Genomic DNA, 21692 nt, shown 5'->3' on the forward strand with positions numbered 1-21692 from the left:
GTGCGTCTGGCTCTGGGTATTTGTGGGTGTTTTCTCTCTCTCTCGCCATGCCTGTGCTTCTGGAAGGGTGTTTGCCTTTCTCTGGTTCTATCTTTGTGTCTCTGTGTGTCTGACTGTGTGTTTGTTTTTTGTTTCTCGCTTTCTATCTTTCACCGTGCCTGTGTCTCTGACATGGTATTTGTCTGTCTCTGTGTCTATCTTTGTGTTTTTGTGTGTCAAATTCTGTGTGACTGTGTGTTTTTGTCTCTCTCTAACTTTGCCTGTATGCCTGACTATTTGTTTGCCCGTCTCAGTGTCTATCTTTGTGTGTTTGTGTGTGTTTTTCTCTCTCTCATCGTGGCTGTCTGTCTGACTTTGTGTTTGCCATTCTCTGTGTCTTTTTGGGTCTGATTATGTGTGTTTGTATGCATTTTTCTTTCTCTTACCGTTCTTATCTGTATGACTGTTGGTTTGTCTATCTGTGTCTATATTTGTGTGTTTTGGTGTCCGATCTTTGTGTTGTTTTTTTTTCTATCTTTCATCGTGTCTGTGTGTTTGACTGTAAGTTGCCTGCCTCTTTGTCTATCTTTGTGCGTTTGTGTGTTTGATTCTATGTGGTTATAGAACCAACACCAATAGATGTTGATTCTATTTCCGTTCCTTTGTGTCTGACTGTGTTTTTCCCCGTCTGTGTCTATCTAAGTGTATTTGTGTGTCCGACTCTGTGTGTTTGTTTGTATTTTTTTCTATCTCTCACCGTGCCTGTGTGTTTGACTGTAATTTTGCCTGCCTCTGTGTCTATCTTTGTGTGTTTATGTGCGTTTTTCTCTCTCATTCACCGTGCATGTGTGTCTACCAGTCTCTGTCTTTATATTTGTTCGTTTGTGCGTCTGACTCACACAAAGTGTGAGTCAGAAACACTTTGTGTGTTTGACTCACACTTGCACAAAGTGGGTGCAAGTGTCTGACTTGCACACACTGTGCAAGAAAACCTGTAGTTTTCTTCCTCCAAAATTTGTCAAGTCAACGTTTCATATTTCTTATATATTTTAAATCTTTTGACTTTTCATATTAAATTCTTTTCAGCTCGGTCTTCTAACTGATATTATGGATTTATTTCATTTTTTGTGTTTTTATTTGTAGTTTCATACTTTAATCATTTTTAATACAATCGAGTTTATTTAATCGGTGGAAAACAAAATATTTGTTAAGGATCAGTTTCTGTTTGCTGGCTCTGTATCTATTTACAGCTCTTGAAATTGCGAAAATGACCTCTGAAATGAGATTTTTGGCAAGATTTACCACCTCCTAAAACATAATTTTGACTTTAAATAAGGATAGTCTGACTTACAACTGCTAAATTCCAGAAACATAAAATCGAATTTAAGGGCATACATCGGAGTTGAAGTTGTCAAATTTAACTTTTTAGATAAGTACTATCGCCACCTAATTTTTATCTGTCCCAAAGTAGATGGATTTAGTAAACTAAAATAAAAAAAAACAAGTTTTTTTAACTGAAGGTAAGGAGCGACATTAAAACTTAAAACGAACAGAAATTACTTCGTATATGAAAGAGGCTGCTTCCTCATCAACGCCCCGCTCTTTACGCTAAAGTTTGACTCTTTCTCTCAATTCTTCTTTTTAAAACAGTTTTCTTTTTAAAACAAACTCGCGCAGAGGAATAATTAAAACGAAATTTGCATTTTTTTTTTGGCTAAATGGCTTTCTCATAATTTTGATCGAATGATTTTGAGAAAAAAAGAGCGGGGGAGGAAGCCTAGTTGCCCTCCGATTTTTTGGTTAATTAAAAGGCAACTAGAACTTTTAATTTTTTATGAATATTTTTATTAGTAAAAGATTTACGTAACTTATAAATTAGCTAACGTAAAGATCTTTTGTATTATCATATTTTTATTACATATATGAGGGGGTTCGCCCCCTTGTCAGATCCTCGCTCTTTACACTAAAGCTTAAATTTTGTCCCACTTCATTAAGAATGACCCCAGAATCACAAAAGCCGTAGAATAAATAGTTGAAATTACTAAAAATGCTTTAGCGTAAAGAGCGAGGTATTAGGAGGAGGTGAGCCCCTCAAATGGGTAATAATTTCTGTTTGTTTTAAGTTTTAATGCTGTTCCTTACTTCCAGCTGAAAGGACTTTTTCATATTTATTTTTTCATTGTTTTTTTTTTAAATAATGCTAGTAAATCCTGCGCTCCCTTCATGGAGATTTTCTTCCCCCATGACAAATTATCGATGGAAAGTTACCCCTGCATATCCCCCTCTTCTCAACCCCTCCCCCCAACCAAAAAAATCCTCCTGAAAACGCCTGTACACTTCCCAATAACCATTACTATATGTAAGCATTGGTCAAAGTTTGTAACTTGTTGCCTCTCCCATGGGGACTGTGGGGGAGTAAGTCGTCCCCAAAGACATAGTTATAAGGTTTTTCGACTACGCTGAATAAAATGGCTATCTCAGAATTTTGATCCGTTGACTTTGGTAAAATAATTAGCGTGGGAGGGGGCCTAGGTGCCCTCCAATTTTTTCGGCCACTTGAAAAGGGCACTAGAACTTTTCATTTCAGTTAGAATGAGTCCTCTTGCAACATTCTAGGACAACTGGGTCGATACGACCACCCCTGGGGAAAAAACAAACAAAAAACAAAAAAACAAATTAACACGCATCCGTGATCTGCCTTCTGGCGAAAAATACAAAATTCCACATTTTTGTAGATAGGAGCTTGAAACTTCTACAGTAGGGTTCTCTGATACGTTGAATCTGATGGTGTGATTTTCGTTAAGATTCTATGACTTCTAGGGGGCGTTTCCCCCAATTCTCTAAAATAACGCAAATTTTCTCAGGCTCGTAACTTTTGATGGGTAAAACTAAACTTGATGAAACTTATATTTTTAAAATCAACATTAAATGAGATTCTTTTGATGTAGGTATTGGTATCAAAATTCCATTTTTTAGAGTTTTGGTTACTATTGAGCCGGGTCGCTCCTTACTACAGTTCGTTACCACGAACTGTTTGACTTACTAACAGCTATCACATAACCCCACAACTGCCAATAAACAACTAATGATAAGAAACGCCAATAAGGTTGCACAAATGAAATAGTAGCCTGTCGGTAACAATTACCTTACCTTGGCAATATTTACATTTAACATAATTTTATTAATCTATCTTCAGGTGGAAAGAAAATCATTTAAGAAATTTGTATGTTCGGAGTACGCACAAGTAAGTGCACTAAACCTTGGTGATCCATATGCACTGCAAAATCTTACTAGATCAGACCGTTTAGGACTTCTGCTTTCGGGAAAGGTAAGTTCACTTTCTATCTAACTAATGATTTCCCCTCTTCTGACATTTTTCCAAAAAAAATAAAACATGTACCCTTTGTGATTTCCAAGCGTGGTTGCTAATTTAGTGCAGGCAAATCTCATTGAATGAGTTCGATTTTAGCTTTTTAGTTTATTTACACTAGCTTACAAGCATAGATTCACCTTGGTATTGTAAGGGAGCCCGTATCGAATGTAATACATCCTACATCAAAAATGGCTTTGAGTCTTTGACACAAACTTTTGCACTTGATAGTCCGTGAATCTGTTTTCGCTGTTTTTCAATAAGTAGCTATATCTTGCAGTCTTAAGCTGTTTAAGGTCTCGATTATAAGTCACATTTGTAGTAGTGTGAAAATCTTCAAATTAATAGTCAAATAAGAAGGCAGGTCAGTTAATGCAATCTTCAGATTTCGACATACGACAAGATAGAAAAATGGAAGGGTCTTGAAGCACAAAAGTAATTTGGTTCTTGAAGGCAATTTCGATTTTTTTCACAATTTGCCTCTTTTATGTACTTTTTTTCAATGAGTTTAGGCTCCAGAACCTACCCTAGCCAAACTAATTCTGGTTTAAAAACTGTTTCAGGGTGACCCTTAAAGAATGAACTTTTATGATCGTAAAGTCCCTCATAGGTATGCTTAGCTAGACACCGATTTCAGTTATTATTACTTTGAACGAATCAAGAATGCTTATAAAGAAAAAGTAAAATTAGGATTGGTAGATAATAATCGTGCCTAGAAATTGATGTCAAACTAAGTATATATGAGAATTTGACCTCCGCTTACTATCTCATTCCTCCAAAAACTTGTAAATGTCGAAGATTTCATAAGAAAACAAAACTCATATAAAATTCTCAAATTTGGAAAGCCTTGTTTTCCATAGGGGAGGGGGGTACTTCCCGGGGGATGTTTTCAACGGTCGGTACTTTCCGCAGGGGTTATTTTCCGGGCGGTATTTTCCACGAGGGGGTATTTTCTACCGGGGGTATTTTCCTCGAGGGGATGGGGTATTTTCCAGGGAATTTCTAAAAACTAAAACGCAAGTTTTTGAAGAAATCAGATGACATATAATTTAGATAGCTAAGCTGTTTCAAACTATATGCTATTTTTATTTTCATTTATTTCTGTCATCTTGAAATAGAGTTTTTTAGAAATTAAAGTTCGCGTGACAGTTTATTTTTTTAATTACCAATGGTATTTTTGGAAAAAATACTTCGTATATATTTTTAGCCGTGTTTAGGAGTATAAACATGGAATTTCTCATAGAAAAAATACATTTCTGAGAAAGATATTGAGCATTGTTTAAGACAGAAAAATAGCATTAGATCAAAATGGAGTAGATTCCTCTTAGAGACCCCTCTAAATCTACTCTTTCTTGTAAGCAAATTACTCATTTACTGTCTGCATTTTTAGGCCAACGTGTTTAGCGACCGAACACTTTTGCATTCGGTTGAGCCTTTTCAGTTCTTGGATTCACCAGAGTTCCAGTCTTGTCAACCGTTGCTGGACGATAAGTTTAAGGTAAGTGTAAATGAAAAACCGTAGCTTAAATAAATTTGGTAATTCTTCTTACGTCCTTCTTACATCCTTTTTACATCTTCTTGCTCCATCAACAAGCTATTCCTGTTATATGAAATGGATTGTATAAAAAACGTGTGGTTTTTCCTATGTACTCGCTTAATTAAACTTTATTTCAAAAAACTTTTAAATTGCATCTTTCTCTTCAAATCACTAAAAAGTAAAACAGAAATTTTTCTTTGTGCTACTTAAAAAGCTGACATCCTTCAGACTAGCCATGACAATGTAAAGTGGTCCCTCATATTTTTAACTACTGAAGGACGACTTTTATGTTATGATCGTTGTGTGCTTACCTTTAGCCTAGAAAATTTTTATCGTTCCAAGTAGCAAGGAAAGCATTTATCTTCACTTCTGATGAATTTGGAGATGAAAGTATATGTAAAAACTGGTTCTATATGCTGTTTTTGATTAGACATTTTAAGTCTTTGATAAATGCCGTAATTCATTTTTACCTTCCATGCTTCATTAGCGGTTCACACTTCAAACTAACGGTTCTGGCTTGTGACAGTTCAATCCAAAACCATGCCTATCGCTCTTTAAAACAACCAATAGCCATCTGCAAACTGTCCTATTATATCTGAAGATTTAATCTTCTTTGAAGACAGCCAGTAGCCTTCGCTCATCTTGTAAAGGAAGTTGATCCTTTTTTTTTTACTTAAATAGACGTAATTAGACCAAAACTTTTAAAAAAGTTGACATTCTTGAGTTTGTTTCTTGTGACATAATGGCTTTATTTGACCAAAATTTAGCGAATAAAAAAAAAAAAAAATATACATACATCTGTATTGATGATTCAATTACGTATTTACTGATATATAGTCAGTTTTGTTTTTACATTATCAGAATTTATGTGTCATGGGGTTAATTCAAACGACTAGGTTTTTGGTAAATTTCTTGATTAACTTACTAATGAGGTAGCTAAGCAATTGACAAAACTTTAGAATCGGAATTTGATCGTGAATCCAAATATTACATTCATTGGCGTTGGAAAAAAACTTTAGCCTCCCCCTTAAGGTACACTTATATACCTTGGGTTGCATATGTGACCTGAATTCTCCGTAAGTCGCTCTTTTCATCAAATAGCGGGACATTCGCTGCATATAAATAATTTAGGGTATTTACTTGCAAGTTAGGGGGGATTACTCGGGGTAAAATTTATTTCCAACGCAAATGAATGCTATATTCAGATTTAGAATGAAATTTTGATTCTGAAGGTATGTCTATTTCCTAGCTATCTCATTAGTGGGTTCATCAGAAAATTTACCAATTCTGTATGAGGAATCAAAAGAAATGCAGTTCAAACGTTTAGATCGTTTATTTTAATATATTTGTGAAATACTCGACAAAATGTCTTAAATATTTTGACAACGTTTTCCTTTTAATTCCTTGTGCATATTTTCTGTTGCCCTACTGTCTATTTTTTTTTCTTAAGGATTTGAACATGGAGAAACAAATATTTGACAGCATTTTATAAAATGCTTTTAAATTTTAGAAAATCTTAAGTAAAATTAAACTACTTCTCTTTTAATAAATACGAATTTTCTTTTCAAGGTTTATATTTTCTATCTAAAGGAAAATTCATTTTAGATTTTTCTTTAGAAAAATCTAAAGAAAAAATATTCTTCAAAATTGTCGCCTCTATAAAAAAAACTTTAGAGTAATTTTTCGAACCCTAAGAATTTTGGTACTTTTGTTCAATGTCTTAATGAGAGATTCTGATCATATTCTTCAAACAAAATTTCCTTGGAAAGGTTTACAGATCTAGCAACCCGAACAAAGCTTTTTACTTCTGCCATAAATATTGAACTTCACTTAAATAATATTTCCTATGTTTTGACCGGCCTACAGGGACAAACGATTGATGCGTCATGTCTTAGTTTATTTCCATCTCAGGAACCAACGAAATTAAGCTGAAACATTCATTCAAGGAAAATAATTTTTTTTACAAACAATTCCTTTTAGAGAATTAAATAAAAATGTGCAGGACTATTTTTAAATTAAAAAATGATTTAAATTGGTTTAAAGAACCTAAGTTTTTAGGTAATCCCATAACTGTAATCTTTTTGGTCATCGGCAAACCAACCTGCCAATAAACATGGCTGTTCTATTAATATGAATACATTCAAACTCACCAGCTCTGCTTTGATTATGGAGATGGGATTAGAAAAAAAAACTTTAAAAATAAAATTTCTTGTTACTAATTTACCATGGACTTTCAAACTGTATTTCTAACAAATGTTTTGTTTCTAAACGCTATTTGCCACATTGTTTCGGCATGCAATGCCGAAAATTATCTTCTTGTAAAATACAGCTGTATATTTTCTTACTATTTTTTCTATTTCATCCTACTTTTACTATTAAGAAAAGACCCTGTTTTTCCTTTTTACTATCAAAAAATGGTTTCCGAATTTTATTTAAGCCAGTGTTTTTCCTTCTGCATCCTTTCCTTGATGCATTTAATTTATTTTCATTTTTTAAAATAAATTATATGTCTCAGGGAACTCCTGTGTTACGCTGTGTTCTTGTGGCTACGGAGTTTGACTCTTTCTCTCAATTCTAATTTATTAAACAGTAAAAAACTTTAGCGTAAAGAGCAGGGCGTTGAGAAGGGAACAGCCCCTTTCATACACGGAGTAATTTCTGTTCGTTTTAAGTTTTAATGTCGTTCCTTCCTTTCAGTTAAAAAAACTAGTTTTTTTATTTATATTCTGAACGTTTCTGAATTAATGAATGTTTGATTTTGGCTCTCAGCATGAAAATTATTAAAATGAAATTTGCATATGAATTCTTTTTTTTTGCTAAATGTCTTTCTCTTAGTTTTGATCAGACGATTTTGAGAAAAAAAGGGGCGGGGGAGGAGGCCTAGCTGCCCTCCAACCTTTTTGGTTACTTGAAAAGGCAACTAGAAATTTTAATTTTTAACAAACAGTTTTATTTGTAAAAAATATACGTAACTTAAGAATTAATTTACGTAGCGAACTTTTATATTCTTATATTTTTGTTATGCATTTGGGGGGTTTGTCCCCTCGTTAATACCTCACTCTTTACGCTAAAGCTTAAGTTTTGTCCCAACTCTTTAAGAATGACCCCTGAATCAGAAAGGCCGTAAAATAAATAGTCGAAATTACTAAAAATACTTTAGCGTAAAGAGCGAGGTATTTAGGAGGAGATGAACCCCTCATATGCGTAATATCTTTGTTCGTTTTAATTTTTAATGCTACTCCTTACTTTCAGTTGAAAAAACTTATTCACATTTGTTTTTTCATTGTTTTTTTTTATAATAATGCTAGAAAATCCTGCGCCCCCTTCATTGAATTTCTCTTCCCCCATGACATATTCCTCCAAAGAAAGAACCTCCCACATAACCCCCCTCAACACGCTCCTCCAAATCAAAATAATCCCCGTGAAAAACGTCTTTACACTTCCCAATAACCATTGCTGTATGCAAACACTGGTCAAAGTTTGTAACTTGCAGCCCCTCCCCCGGGGACTGTGGGAGAGTAAGTACGGTCAAAGACATAGTTATCATGGTTTTCGACCATGCTGAACAAAATGACTATCTCAAAATTTTGATCTGTTGACTTTGGAAAAAATCAGCGTGGGAGGAGGCCTAGGTGCCCTCTAATTTTTTTTGGTCGCTTAAAAAGGGCACTAGAACTTTTCATTTCCGTTAAATTGATCCCTCTTGCAACATTCTAGGACCACTCGGTCGATGCGATGACCCCTGAAAAAAGTTCCACATTTTTGTAGATAGGAGCTTGAAGATCTTACAGTAGGGTTTTCTGATACGCTGAATGCGATGGTGTGATTTTCGTTAATATTCTATGACTTTTAGGAGGTGTTTCCCTCTATTTTCTGAAAATAAGGCAAATTTTATCAGGCTCGAAACTTTTAATGACAAAGACTAAATTTGATGAAACTTATATATTTAAAATCAGCATAAAAATCTGATTCTTTTGATGTATCTTTTAGTATCAAAATTCCGTTTTTAGAGTTTCGTTTACTATTGAGCCGGGTCGCTAGTTACTACAGTTCGTTACCACGAACTGTTTGATATGACTTTATTGCAACTCTTTCACTATCACAAAGCTCTGGGAGCATTTTGTCTGGTTTTATGGTTCTCGGGAACTATGGCTGAGAAGCCTCCATATAAGAAGTATAGAACAACAGTCTTATTTTGATAAGTTTAATTGGCTTTTTTGTACATAGCTACTAAGGTTAAGGAGACATTTTTTTATATGCTATTATTAGCAGTCAATATACACTATTAAAATTATAGCTATACGTTTTGTTGATGATGATTTGTTGATTACTTTATTTTATAGCACTTATATCTAATAGCGCTTTGTGCATTGTAGGAAACTTCTTTCAATAATAGTACTTACTAATATACATTTCCTTCCCAGAAATTTACATAAGTGAAACAGTCAAGTTAATGATTTTTTTATCATTAATTTATTTTGTAATTTTAGTGAATGGATTTGGGTAATTTATTATTTATTTTTAGTTTTTATTCTAAAGGTGTCCATCGTTGCAACTATGCCATCTCGGTATATTTGGTGGAGCAGATCCTCCATGGAATATATTTTAGTCAAGGAGCCACAAGTCGCAATAGCTCTGTCACTGTTGGTGGCTCGAGACGTAACCTCAAAGTTGGCAGCAATGAATGACAAGGTACTGTACAGTCGCTGTTGAATTTTTTTTTTTTTACTGGTGCCTATAATTCGTATATTAAGAGCTGAACCAATTACCCAATGATATTATAAAAATTATTAGCAGTTATGAAAAAAAAGTTTTCAGACTTTGGCATTGTTGATGCTGAGGAAAATATAAAGCTAAATTTTTATTAGGCGTCTTACATAACAAAAAAGCTAGTCTAAACAAATTGATTCGATTGCAACTCAATATAATTCAAATCAACACTGTTAAATACAAACCCATTCAGCTCAATCTTCGTGCATATCAGCCCACATGCAACTCAGCCCCAGTTTTACTCAGCCCTGTTCAGTCTACCACATGATGCTCAACTCAATTCCACCCTATTCAACTTAACCCAATGCAACTCAACCTCTCTCAACCAACAACATTCAACTCAACCCCATTCATCTCAACTTTCATTCAAATCAACCCTGTCCAACTCAACTTTTTTTTTACCTCATCCCGTTTATCTAAACCCTCGTGCAACTCAACTCAACTCAGCCATCACTTAATTCAAATCTGCAAATCAACCCTTGTTTAAGTCAACCCCCATGCAACTCAACCCCATTCAACTAAAACTCTTAAAATTAGCCCAAATCATCTGAACTTTTATTCATACTAAACACCAATTTATCTCAACTTCTATCGAACTAGGGGCATCGTTTTGGATGGTAATAGTGGTCAGGAGGAAAATGTTGCCCAGGATTCTCCCTTCATGATACTGGAAAATACCTTTTTATTGCACACTTTTATTTAAAAATGTCCCCTTTCAGTATTTCGTTGAATAAATTGGAAAAAACAGCAGATACATGTGAGAAATAATCTCCTCCTATAAATTTCCATGAATTTACGTCACTGCAAGCAACTCAGCCCCGAGTATCTGACTCTTATTAAACTTAACCCCCTGGAAATGATCCCTCATAATTTAACTCAGTCCTTCCTGATGCACTACCTCCATTCAAATCAAATTCTTTAACTCGCAAACGAGGCCGTATCCCATTAGGCGGGGGGTACCTGTTTTTAACTAATAAGTTTATATGATCATGCACAAGAAAACGATATTTGATGAATCTAAAAAACTTTTTATCACTAATTAAAAAACAATTCCAAAAACATCTTTTTCAAAAAAAAGTAAAGAACCACATGAAAACCTAAAACGAACAGAAATACGGTCATGCAAGTATTCAAACTTAAAACAAACAGAAATTAATATGAATGAATAAATGAAACCTAAATAAACAATAATTTCAATGAGGAATCACTCTAAACAATTTGGTAACCTATACTAACTGCTGTGGACTAATTAATCAATCTTAAAGTAAACAGAAATTATAATCAGTAGTCAAGCTGAACTTAAAGCGAGCAGAAGCTATTATAAATAAGGGAAATACTCCCTAAACTCTCTAAAGGCCAGAGCATTGTTCGGGCTTTACTGAAAACAAACCTTTTTTTAAATGTTAGATTTCTTGTTTAATTCATATACTTATTTTATTTATAGTTTTATATTATTTTATTGAAAGTTGCTATGGCTTCCTGGAATTAATATCATTATATTGTAAGGATATAGTCCTCTACGCAACGTTGCTCCCTATAAAACGTTGTTGATTTAATTGGTTTGTATTATTTTCTGCAATTATTCATTATCACCAGTCGTTTAATAGTATCAAACTGTATCATAGTATCACAGCAGCAGCCGAGTAAAGAAAATAATGACAAATCAGTAATGTTTTGTTTATAGCCCAGGACTACATCCAGCAATTAGAAAATTTCGGACGCAACTATGTAATACCATTTATTATATTTGGGAAAAGCGTTGGATACTAGATCCGATGGTATGTTTATATTGCGGCTAGAATATTAATCAGAACTTAGAAAAACTTACCACAAAATGTCTAATCATCATTCTAATTACCTTCAATTCAGCAGCAGGTGTAACTTATACGAAGTTCAGCAATAAGGCCAGTTAAGTGATGTGTCCAACTGAAAATTACTTGTATGGGATCCAGTCAAATCTCTTTAATCTAAGCCAGGGGTTAACTGAAGCTGGGATTGAGTCACATCTCACAAGGGGTTGGATTGTCTGGTTTGATTTGAAAGGGGCCAAGTTAAAGTGTGGTTGAGTTGCAAGGGGTTGAAATGAATTGGAGTTTAGTTCAATAGGGTTTAATCAAATAGGGGTTGGGTTGAATAAGGTTTTAAATGAATGTGGTCGAGTTCAATAAATTTGAGTTGAATGCGATTAAATTGTATAAGGATGAACTTGAATAGGAGTCAAATGGAATTTGAACTACATAGTTGAAATGAACCAGTGTTGATTTACAAGGATTGAATTTATTGAGTTTAAGTTGAAGAGTGCTGAGTTAAAGCCACAACAGGTAAATCAGACAATTGGATTGTACTGTGTGGAGAAAACCTTTTTCACACATTTGTATTCGGTTTCTGCAGTGTATGTAAAAGGTTAAATGTAGACTGGGTTTTAAGGGTGTGCTTTTCAACCCCGAAAACAGGATTGTTTTCGTAAAATGCAAAATGAGGACAAGGCTTAAGATTTTTCTTTGCTGCTCGCTAGTCGTTGAATACATCTGCCTTTGAAAATCTTCCTATAAGCCCTGCCATCTATAATGCCCTAATGGATTTTCACACTCTCAAGAGAATGTATTCAAGTAACCGTCAAAAAAAAAGAAAACAGAAACTAATCATCAACTGCATAAGTAATATGAGTTTTTTTGTAAATTGTGAGCTACTCGACGAAATATTGAGCACACTGAGGAAATAAAATTAATGATTTGAGATACCAAAGGTCATAGAAAAGCCAAATTCTACATCTTCCGACACATAGACCCCTTCTAAAAAGGACAAATGACAAGTGAGTGGTGTGTAAGCGATTGAACGACAAAATATTGATAATAAATATTGTATTGGATAAAAAGAAACATACATTCTTCCAAGTTTATTTCATGCGGACAATTCTGAAATAAGCAGCGCCCAGTTTGATTTAAGTTTTAGAGGCTAGGATGAAATAAGAAAGGCCGAGGTAAGATAAAGGAAGACTGAATGTTAAATTGAATTAGTTCTGGCTTTCCAATTGCTTTCTTTTAGGTTCTTTCGTTCTTTTCTATTAATTGCTAAAGTTCCGTCGAGTTTTGATCGTATTATGTATGATCAATCAAATTGTTGTTTGATTAATTAAAAATTTTGCACACACGGTCGAATCCGGCGAACATTCCCATTTGAGCTTTAGCTAGGTCCATGCAAAAAAAAAATAATATTGAAGATTACACAAAGGCGGTTTTAAGGGAGGAAAAGAAGCCTGGTGCAGAAATTTTAGGGGCGCAAAATTTCATACAAATAATCTAACGGTTATGATCATTTTGTAATTTTTGAAATTTCATTAATAAACTAGAGGGTGCCATTAATATATGAAAATATTTAATAGAATATTAATTAATTAATAAAATAAAAATAAAGTGAATTAAAAATGCTTAAATAGTAGTAATTGAAAGAACTAATAATAATTAGATAACTTAAACAACAAATGAAAAATAAATTGTGAATTGATTAATAAATTGAAAACAATTTTGTTAATAAATGAAAATTTCGTTAGGATTTTGCCGGAAGGTTTTGTGGGAGACAGGGAGGGAGGGTGCTAAACAAGATTTTGTCCTGGGCGCAAGAGAGACCAGAACCACTACTGAAATTACACCTTATAAACCGGTATATTTCACAACAAGATACAAAGTTTTTTGTTGCTGCTTATCACAATACGTATATCTAGATAGTGCTATCATCTCCTATTTCAACCATTAAAATAAAAAGCCGGACCACGATGTAGCTCCTCTGCAGAACATTTAAACCAGGAGATAATAAGTGACATTACATTTTTCATGGGTAGCACGTGTGTGGCATCGGTATTCAGAGCATTGAGGACAGGAAAATAAATAAGACGAATCGAGCGTCTAGGGGATAAGGAAGAATATAATACGTTGAAGAGATAAATAAGAAAAAAGGAAAATAATTGATCTGGCTGTAATAATGCAAAAGGTGAAGATAACATTGGTTTAAGAATGGAAAGGAAATTGAAATGAAAGAAATTGTGCCGTAAAATGTCTAAGATTATACAGACTCAGCAATAAGAACTATCATTTCATTATTTTTGCTGGTAAACAAATTAGATGCATCTCAAAAACAGGGCTTTCTAGCGTAAAGCCCTGTAAAGTTTTGGATCTACCACTAATTTGTGTACTTGCCTTGCCTCTCATGCATCTTTGCTAAAAAATTAAAAACTATTAATTTTTAGTATAACATATATGATAGTAGAGAACGTGGGTTTAAAGAAAAAAAAAAAATAAATAACCCCAGGACCCCAAATCCATTGTCACACGAAATCCTACTTTTAAACTAATAGAAAATAATACTCTTAGAAAAAACAGTATTGGCAACACTATATTTATCAATAACTAAAAAAAATTACGTCGATTGCAGAACTTTGCCGGAAGCCATGATGATCTTTCATAGCGTTAGCAGCAAAACTTTATTCTTTTTGTGCACCTTGTTGAAAACCACCAGGAGCTCTACAGGCGGATAAGACAAAGATATTTAGAAGCAGAAAGGGGTATTGGTAAAATTCTGTTAGCTACCGCTCAAAGCCTAAGCGAGGACAATTTTCTTAGAAAGCGAAGATAATCATGCTAAGACAGCTAAAACGAGAACTGAATGTAAAGAATCAAAAGAAAAAACAACAAAAACCTCAACCCCTCCCTTTTTCCAAAAAGAAAAATCCTAGAATGCGCATTACAAAATCATTTGTGTTGGCATCTGCAAAAGTTTTTTGCTATGTCAAACAGTTCGTGGTAACGAACTGTAGTAAGGAGCAACCCGAATCAATAGTAAACAAAACTCTAAAAAACGGAATTTTGATACTAAAAGATACAACAAAAGAATTGGATTTTTATGCTGATTTTAAATATGTAAGTTTCATCAAGTTTTTGATGAAAAACTTTCATCAGCTCGTAACTTTCATCAAAGTTACGAGCCTGAGACAATTTGCCTTATTTTGGAAAATAGGGGAAAACATCCCCTAAAAGTCATAGAATCTTCACAAACATCACACCATCGAATTTAGCGTATCAGAGAACCTTATTGCAAAAGTTTCAAGCTCCTATCTACAAAAATGTGGAAGTTCGTACTCTTTGCCAAAAGACCGATCACGGGTGCGTGTTTATTTTTTTTCCCAAGGGTCCTCGTATCGACAGAGTGGTCCTAGAATGTCACAAGAGTGCTCATTTTAACTAAAATGAAAAGTTCTAGTGCCCTTTATATGTGACAAAAAAATTTTGGCACCTAGACCCCCTCCCACGCTCATTTTTTCCAAAAGTCAACGGATCAAAATTTTGAGATAGCCATTTTGTTCAGTATAGTCAAAAACCATAATAGCTATGTCTTTGGGGGTGACTTACTCCCCCAAAATTCCCGGGGGAGGGGCTTCAAGTTAAAAACTTTGACCAGTGTTAATATACAGTAATGGTTAAAGGGAAGTTTACAGACGTTTTCAGGGGGATTTTTTGGGTTGGGGGGGGGGTGATGGGAGGGGGCTATATGGGAGGATCTTTCTTTGGAGGAATATTTCATGGGGAAAGAGAAATTCGATGAAGTGGGCGCAAGATTTCTTAGCATTTTTAAAAAAGAACAATCAAAATAGAATATGAAAAAGTTTTTTCAATTGAAAGTAAGTAGTAGCATTAAAACTTAAAATAAACAGAGAGTTTTACGCATATGAGGGGTTCTTCTCATCCTAAATGCCTCGCTCTTTGTGCTAAAGTATTTTTAGTAACTTCAACTATTTATTCTACAGCCTTTGTGATTCAGGGGTCATTCTTAAATAATTGGGATAAAACTTAAGCTTTAGTGTAAAGAGCGAGGTATTAACGATGGGACAAACCCCTCATATACATAATAAAAATACAAGAATATAGAAGTTTGTTACGTAAGTTAATTCTTAAGTTACGTTTATTTTTTACTAATAAAATGTTCCTTAAAAATTACAAGTTCTAGTTGCCTTTTTAAGTAACAATAAAATTGGAGGGCAACTAAGCCTCCTCCCCCACCTTCTTTTTCTCAAAATCGTCTGATCAAAACTAAGAGAAAGCCATTTAGCCAAAAAAAGAATTAATATGCAATTTCATTTTAATAGTTTTTGTGCGAAGAGCCAAAAATCAAACATGCATTGATCCAAAAACGTTCAGAAATTAAATAATAAAACTAGTTTTTTTTAATTGAAAGTAAGGAGCGACATTAAAACTTAAAAAAAACGGATTTTACTCCGTGTATGAAAGGGGCTGCTCCCTTCTCAACGCCCCACTCTTGACGTTATAGTTTTTTACTATTTAATAAAGTAGAACTGAGAGAAAGAGTCAAACTTAAGTGTAAAGTGGTGGTTGTTGAGAAGGGAACAGCCCCTTTCATACACGGAGTAATTTCTATTCGTTTTAATTTTTAATATCGCTCCTTACTTTCAGTTAAAAAAACTAGTTTTTTTTACTTAATCATATTAAAGCTTGATAGTTAAGCACGGCAGATACTGCAAGCAAGGCCACTGGTGGATCTAGTGAGGGGCCATACCCTCTCCCTCTGGCTCCAAAAATTCCCTGAACAAAACAAAGTTTGATTATCAACTGCAAATAAACTGAGTAAGTAGAATATTTAAGTTACTTCAACTATTCTTAACACAACCCTGAAACTCTCCAAGTTTTATACCAAACTTGAACATAACCCGAAACTGGAGAGATAATGAAAAGAATCGTGAGGGTTTACTTAATGATTCCTAAAAAAATTTCTTTCTGATGAGAAGTTTTATGTGATTTGCATGTTGGTTGCAGAATATTTACAACAATAATAACAGGAAGGATTACTTTATATTTTTTCTTATCATACAAATACAATTCTTCGATGTTCTTTAATTTTCTGAAAACTCACTAAGAATTTCACGACAAACAGTTCTTAACAGAAGGTATGCAATTTCTTACATAGAGCTATTTTACAAGCTACTAAAAGAAAAACAAAGGCCCTACACCAAATTTCGAAAGGTATTTTTATGGCCCAAAAAGAGTATAAAAGAGGAAAAATTGAAGGGGCTAATTTTCCTTACCATGAAGAAAAAAAGTTTAGACGCTCCATGGCACAATATTACTATCTAAAACCACAGATTATTGTGAAACATAATATTCCTAACCCTTTTCTAAAAACCTTGGTCCACCACTCAGTCAAGTCATAAGCTACTTCGCCAGCTCACCCCCTTTCTTTCTGCTTTTGCAGTCATAAATAATACAGGCTCCCACCATTTTTCAAAGTTTCTCCGGCTATTAAGAAATATACATATACAATGAAGCGCTAAACCAAAGGAACTGGGAAGAGCTTTTGAGACCCTTGGTGACAAATAGTTGATTAGTCTAATGCTACTCTCTAAATATTTTTAAATGGAATATAAAAATAATAAACTATATAATTAATGCGTTTTTAAATAAAGTCTTTCTACATAAATTAAAATATGATGTTTACCTATCATGATTAACTGACAAAAGCTCAAAATTACCCAGGTGTTTCAAATACTTATGGCAGTAACGTAGCGGAGGCAATTATTAATCTTCAAATTTGGATGTCAGAAAAAAAAGGCGAAAAAACAGAGAATAGAAGTTTCAGCCAGTGTAAACCAAAAACGGGATGCAAATTTTTAGGCCTGGAATTCTGCTCAGGCTGTCCTCAGCAGAAAAAAACATGTACCTTTTTAGGGTTTATAACTCAATTTTTTACTTGGATTTTAGTAATACAAAATCAGCAAAGATTGTATCTAATAATTCTTTTAGCATTGTAAGAAACTTATGTCCAATAATGTTATTTATTATTATTCATTTCCTTCCCAGAAAATTCACACAAGGGAAACTACTACTACTACTACTAGTAACCCACTGCAGCACCAAGCCGCCTGAGGCCAACATAGCTACGCACGCTCCTCCTCCAACCTAATCTATTTAAAGCCTCCCTTTTTACACCCCCCCCCAGGAAGTTCCCATTTCTTTTAAATCTTTATTTATGACATCCTCCCAACCCAGACAAGGACGACCTGCTTTCCGTGTAGCCACAGACGGTTGGCCAAAAAGGACAATCTTCGTTAATCTGTCATCCTTCATCCGTAGAACGTTGCCTAGCCATCTCAACTTTTCTTTCATTATAGCCCCAGAAAGCGGGATTGAACAAAACTTTTCGTACAACCTACTGTTTGAAATACGGTCAGTCAGCCGAGTACCCAGAACAATCCGTAGGCAATTTCTCTGGAAAACATCTAGTAAATTTTCATCTGCTTTTCGGATTGCCCATGCTACAGAGCCATATTTGACCACTGTCATCACTGTAGCTTTCAATATTCTAATCTTGGTTTGTAGACTTATCTTTCTATTCTTCCAAACTGTTTTTAACTGTGAAAAAACACCCTGAGCCTTAGCTATTCTACTTTTAACATCTTCACTCCTCCCACCATCTTTACTAATAATACTACCAAGGTAACTGAAGCTCCCAGCCTGATCAATCTTTTCGTTACCTAATGTCACCTGTTCATCTTCACTTATTCCTAGCCTTAGTGACTTAGTCTTCTTAATTTAATTTTCAAGCCTATTTTAGCACCCCGAACTCGCAAAACCTCTAAAAATTCATTCATTTTGCTCACACTTTCATCTAATATGCTTAAATCATCAGCATAATCTAAGTCCAGGAGCGTTCTTCCTCCCCATTTGATTCTATGGTCTCCAATTGCCTTTCCTGTGCTCCTTAAGACGAAGTCCATCAAAATGATCCATATAAGGGGGATAGAACACAACCCTGCTTAACTCCTGATTTAATACAAAACCAGTTGCTAACCTCATTTCCTACCTTAACCGCAGCAGTATTATTCTCGTACATAGCACAAATCACTTTATGGTATTTTTCTGGTATTCCACATAACGATAGGACCTTTGTTAACGCTCTTCTATCAACAGAATCGAAAGCTTGCTCATAATCGATAAAACTGAGGACCAAAGGTGTTTGACAACGAAGGGACTCCTCAATTATTAACCTAAGAGTGAAAACATGGTCGACACATCCTCTACCTTTTCTAAAACCGCATTGTTCTTCCCTTAAAACTTTGTCTACAGCATCTCTCAGTCTAAAAAGTATCATATTACTCAGTAATTTGCTACCTACAGAGACCAGACTAATGCCTCGATAATTACGACACTCACTCTTGTCACCTTTCTTATACAGTGGTTTAATTAAGGTTTTCCTAAAATCATTGGGTACCTCCCCATTTTCAAAAATCCTGTTCACAATCTTCAGTAGCTTATTCCTAACCTCAGAGCCACCATATTTAAGAAACTCATTAATCATACTATCAGCACCTGAGGCCTTATTATTTTTTAATCCTTTTAGTACTGTCGCTAATTCTTCCTCACTAAGCAAATCTTCCTTCACATCCAAGGTATCACAAACTTTTTCATTTTCATCTATATCTTTTCGTGCAACTGTATCTCGGTTTAGCATATTCTCAAAATGTTCCACCCATCTTTCTTTAACTTTTTCCTTATCGCTAATTGTGGCCCCATTTCTATCTTTAACTGGGACTAGTCCAGATCGGCTACTCCCTTTCAATTCATTAACATGCCAGTATAATATTTTACTATTATGCCGTCTAGCCGCATATTCCAGATCCTCAGCAACTTTATCCATGGCCTCCACTTCACATCTCCTTAGTTCATATTTTAATGCTTTCTCCACTTTCTTTACATTCCTTTTGTTTTCATACGACCTATCACTCAGATAATTCTTATAAAAACCCCTTCTATTCTCTATTAAACCTAAAGCTTTTTCACTAATATTCCTGGTTGCAGTCTTAGAATTCTTCCCTAGGACACCATCAGCAACTTCACAAATTGTTTTTTTGAAATTATTCCATTCATCTTCCTCATTGTCAAATTTTAAACTCTCAAGTTTAGTATTCAACTGTTCCTGGTTTTTTTTCTCAAATTTTCATCCTGAAGTCTACCTACATCATAACTTTCCGGGAGGGAGTTACCCTTCCGAAATTTCAGCTTTAAATTAACCTTAGACACTACTAGATGGTGATCTTTACTTTTAACATCAATAACAGCACTCCCATACACCCTAGTATCTTGTATTGATCCTGCTAATCTTCTGGTTTACAATAATATAATCAATAAGTTTTGCTGTATTACCATCACGTCAATACCATGTCAACTTATGGGCCATTTTGTGACCAAACACCGTATTGGTTATAACTAGGTTGTTATACCTACAAAATTGCAAAAGCCTATATATATTACTGTTTTCTTTTCCTACACCAAATTTACCTAGGTTAGGATACCATCTATCCCTATTTCTACCAACCTGGGCATTAAAATCTCCTAGCAAAAACACCATATTTCTACCTGGTACCCTGTCTATTTGCTCCTGTAACTGTAAGTAAAATTCATCTGGGTCACTAGTATCTCCATCAGTTGGTTCAACGGGGGCATATACTACTATAACTGATACCTTGAACTTACGGTCATGTTAATAATTTGTTATCATTTACAAGTAACAGATTTGAATCAGTGACCTTGGTTTTTTTTCGAAATTTTAGAAGAGAACTAGTCTTTGAGATTTTTCAGAGTACCAATTGGGATCTAGTAAACTATTTCTTGTGTTAGTGAAGTACTAGAGAAGAACAATTCCGTCAGTCAGCTAAATTCTATTTGTTTGGTAGGGTGATTCAGGGATAAATAGTATTTTGACCGCAGCAAATTCTGCAATTTTGTGTTCGGTCTGGTCCCTTTAATTACGAACGGGGGTACAAATGCACACGGGCGGGGGAGGGGTTATTTGTTGGAGCCTGAATATTTTTCTTGGAAGACTCTAGAGTCATAAACGTATCTTAAATACTATAAAGAAATTTGGTCATTTGGCAACTTTTATAGTTTATCAAAATAAAAAGCTCACTATAGTTGACAACTTTTATAGTTTATTCTGATCTTGACAGGAAAATACTCACCAATCATAAGTTTGCTACTTCAAAATCTATATTTTTTTCAGTTGGGGCTTTGCATATAGTTATTTAGTTTCCGCTTTTTAAATTCATAAAAACGTAAGTGGAAGCCCCTGCTACATAAGCAAATAATTAGTGGTTTTAGTCACCTCTACCCCCAAAGGCTAATTATGGTGTGCATTCAAGTATTCAGACATATATCTCCATCAATTTGTCGAAGTTTAAGGTTTTAGAATTCCGCCACATCAAGTAATTTGATTTGTCAAATAAAAAAGTAACACACGGAGATAAAAGTAGGTATTTTGCGGGTCCAAGCAGTATTTTCATTGTTATGAGTTTAAAAACAGATAGTATGTTTAAGTTCATCTTAGCATGGAGTTTTTGAACTTGAGATTTTTTTGGGGGGTGGTATTTTCCCCTATTATATCTATTTTATGTAATTTGTCCGACAAATTAATCAAAATAAAAATTCTCTTTCAGATCAGCTATGAAAAAGGGTACAGAGTTGACATGCGTTTACACTGCATTTCATTTTCTCCAGTTCCAAAGTCTATAGGAAAAATGGGAAGCTATTACAGTGATACATTCTCTTCACCCAAAAAGCTTGCGTTTAAAGTGAGCTCAACTTATTCATTTATGCAAAACGGAAATATTATGCTTGACGAATCAAGCATCTAATCTGCTTTTTTAGTCTTATCAAGTTTTTCACTGTTCCTTCAGCACTTATTGGTGACGTTGTTTGTCTTCTGCTTAAGCCACAGATATGAATTTTTCGACAATAAGGATAGATAAGAAACATCTTTAAAGAGACAGAAGAGAGTTTTTCGCTATAAAATATGCTTCATTTTGTTTATTTTGTATGAAAAAGTATTTTGTCAAGAAAGAGACAACGTAGAGAATGGTAAGCAATTTGTTGTAAAGTGAGTGAATTATTAGCGTGTTGAGATTTTGGTAAACAGTCCACATTTCTTTGCAACAAAACGGGGCATTCAAATAAAAACAGGATAAAGGTAAAAAAAAAA

General features: G+C 34.4%; 1 protein-coding gene across 1 annotated transcript in view; it reads left to right on the forward strand.

The window, feature by feature from the left end:
• LOC136038954 (popeye domain-containing protein 3-like) overlaps positions 1 to 21692 on the forward strand; it is a 36814-nt gene extending 15122 nt beyond the window's left edge. Inside the window, exons 4-7 of the mRNA XM_065722472.1 lie at positions 3176 to 3307; positions 4740 to 4847; positions 9426 to 9578; positions 21151 to 21692. Of these exons, the coding sequence (XP_065578544.1) occupies positions 3176 to 3307; positions 4740 to 4847; positions 9426 to 9578; positions 21151 to 21348 (591 nt within the window). The 3' untranslated portion in view covers positions 21349 to 21692. The remainder of the gene's footprint in view (positions 1 to 3175; positions 3308 to 4739; positions 4848 to 9425; positions 9579 to 21150) is intronic.

The sequence above is a fragment of the Artemia franciscana genome, chromosome 2 (genome assembly GCF_032884065.1).
Source record: "Artemia franciscana chromosome 2, ASM3288406v1, whole genome shotgun sequence".
NCBI lineage: Eukaryota > Metazoa > Arthropoda > Branchiopoda > Anostraca > Artemiidae > Artemia > Artemia franciscana.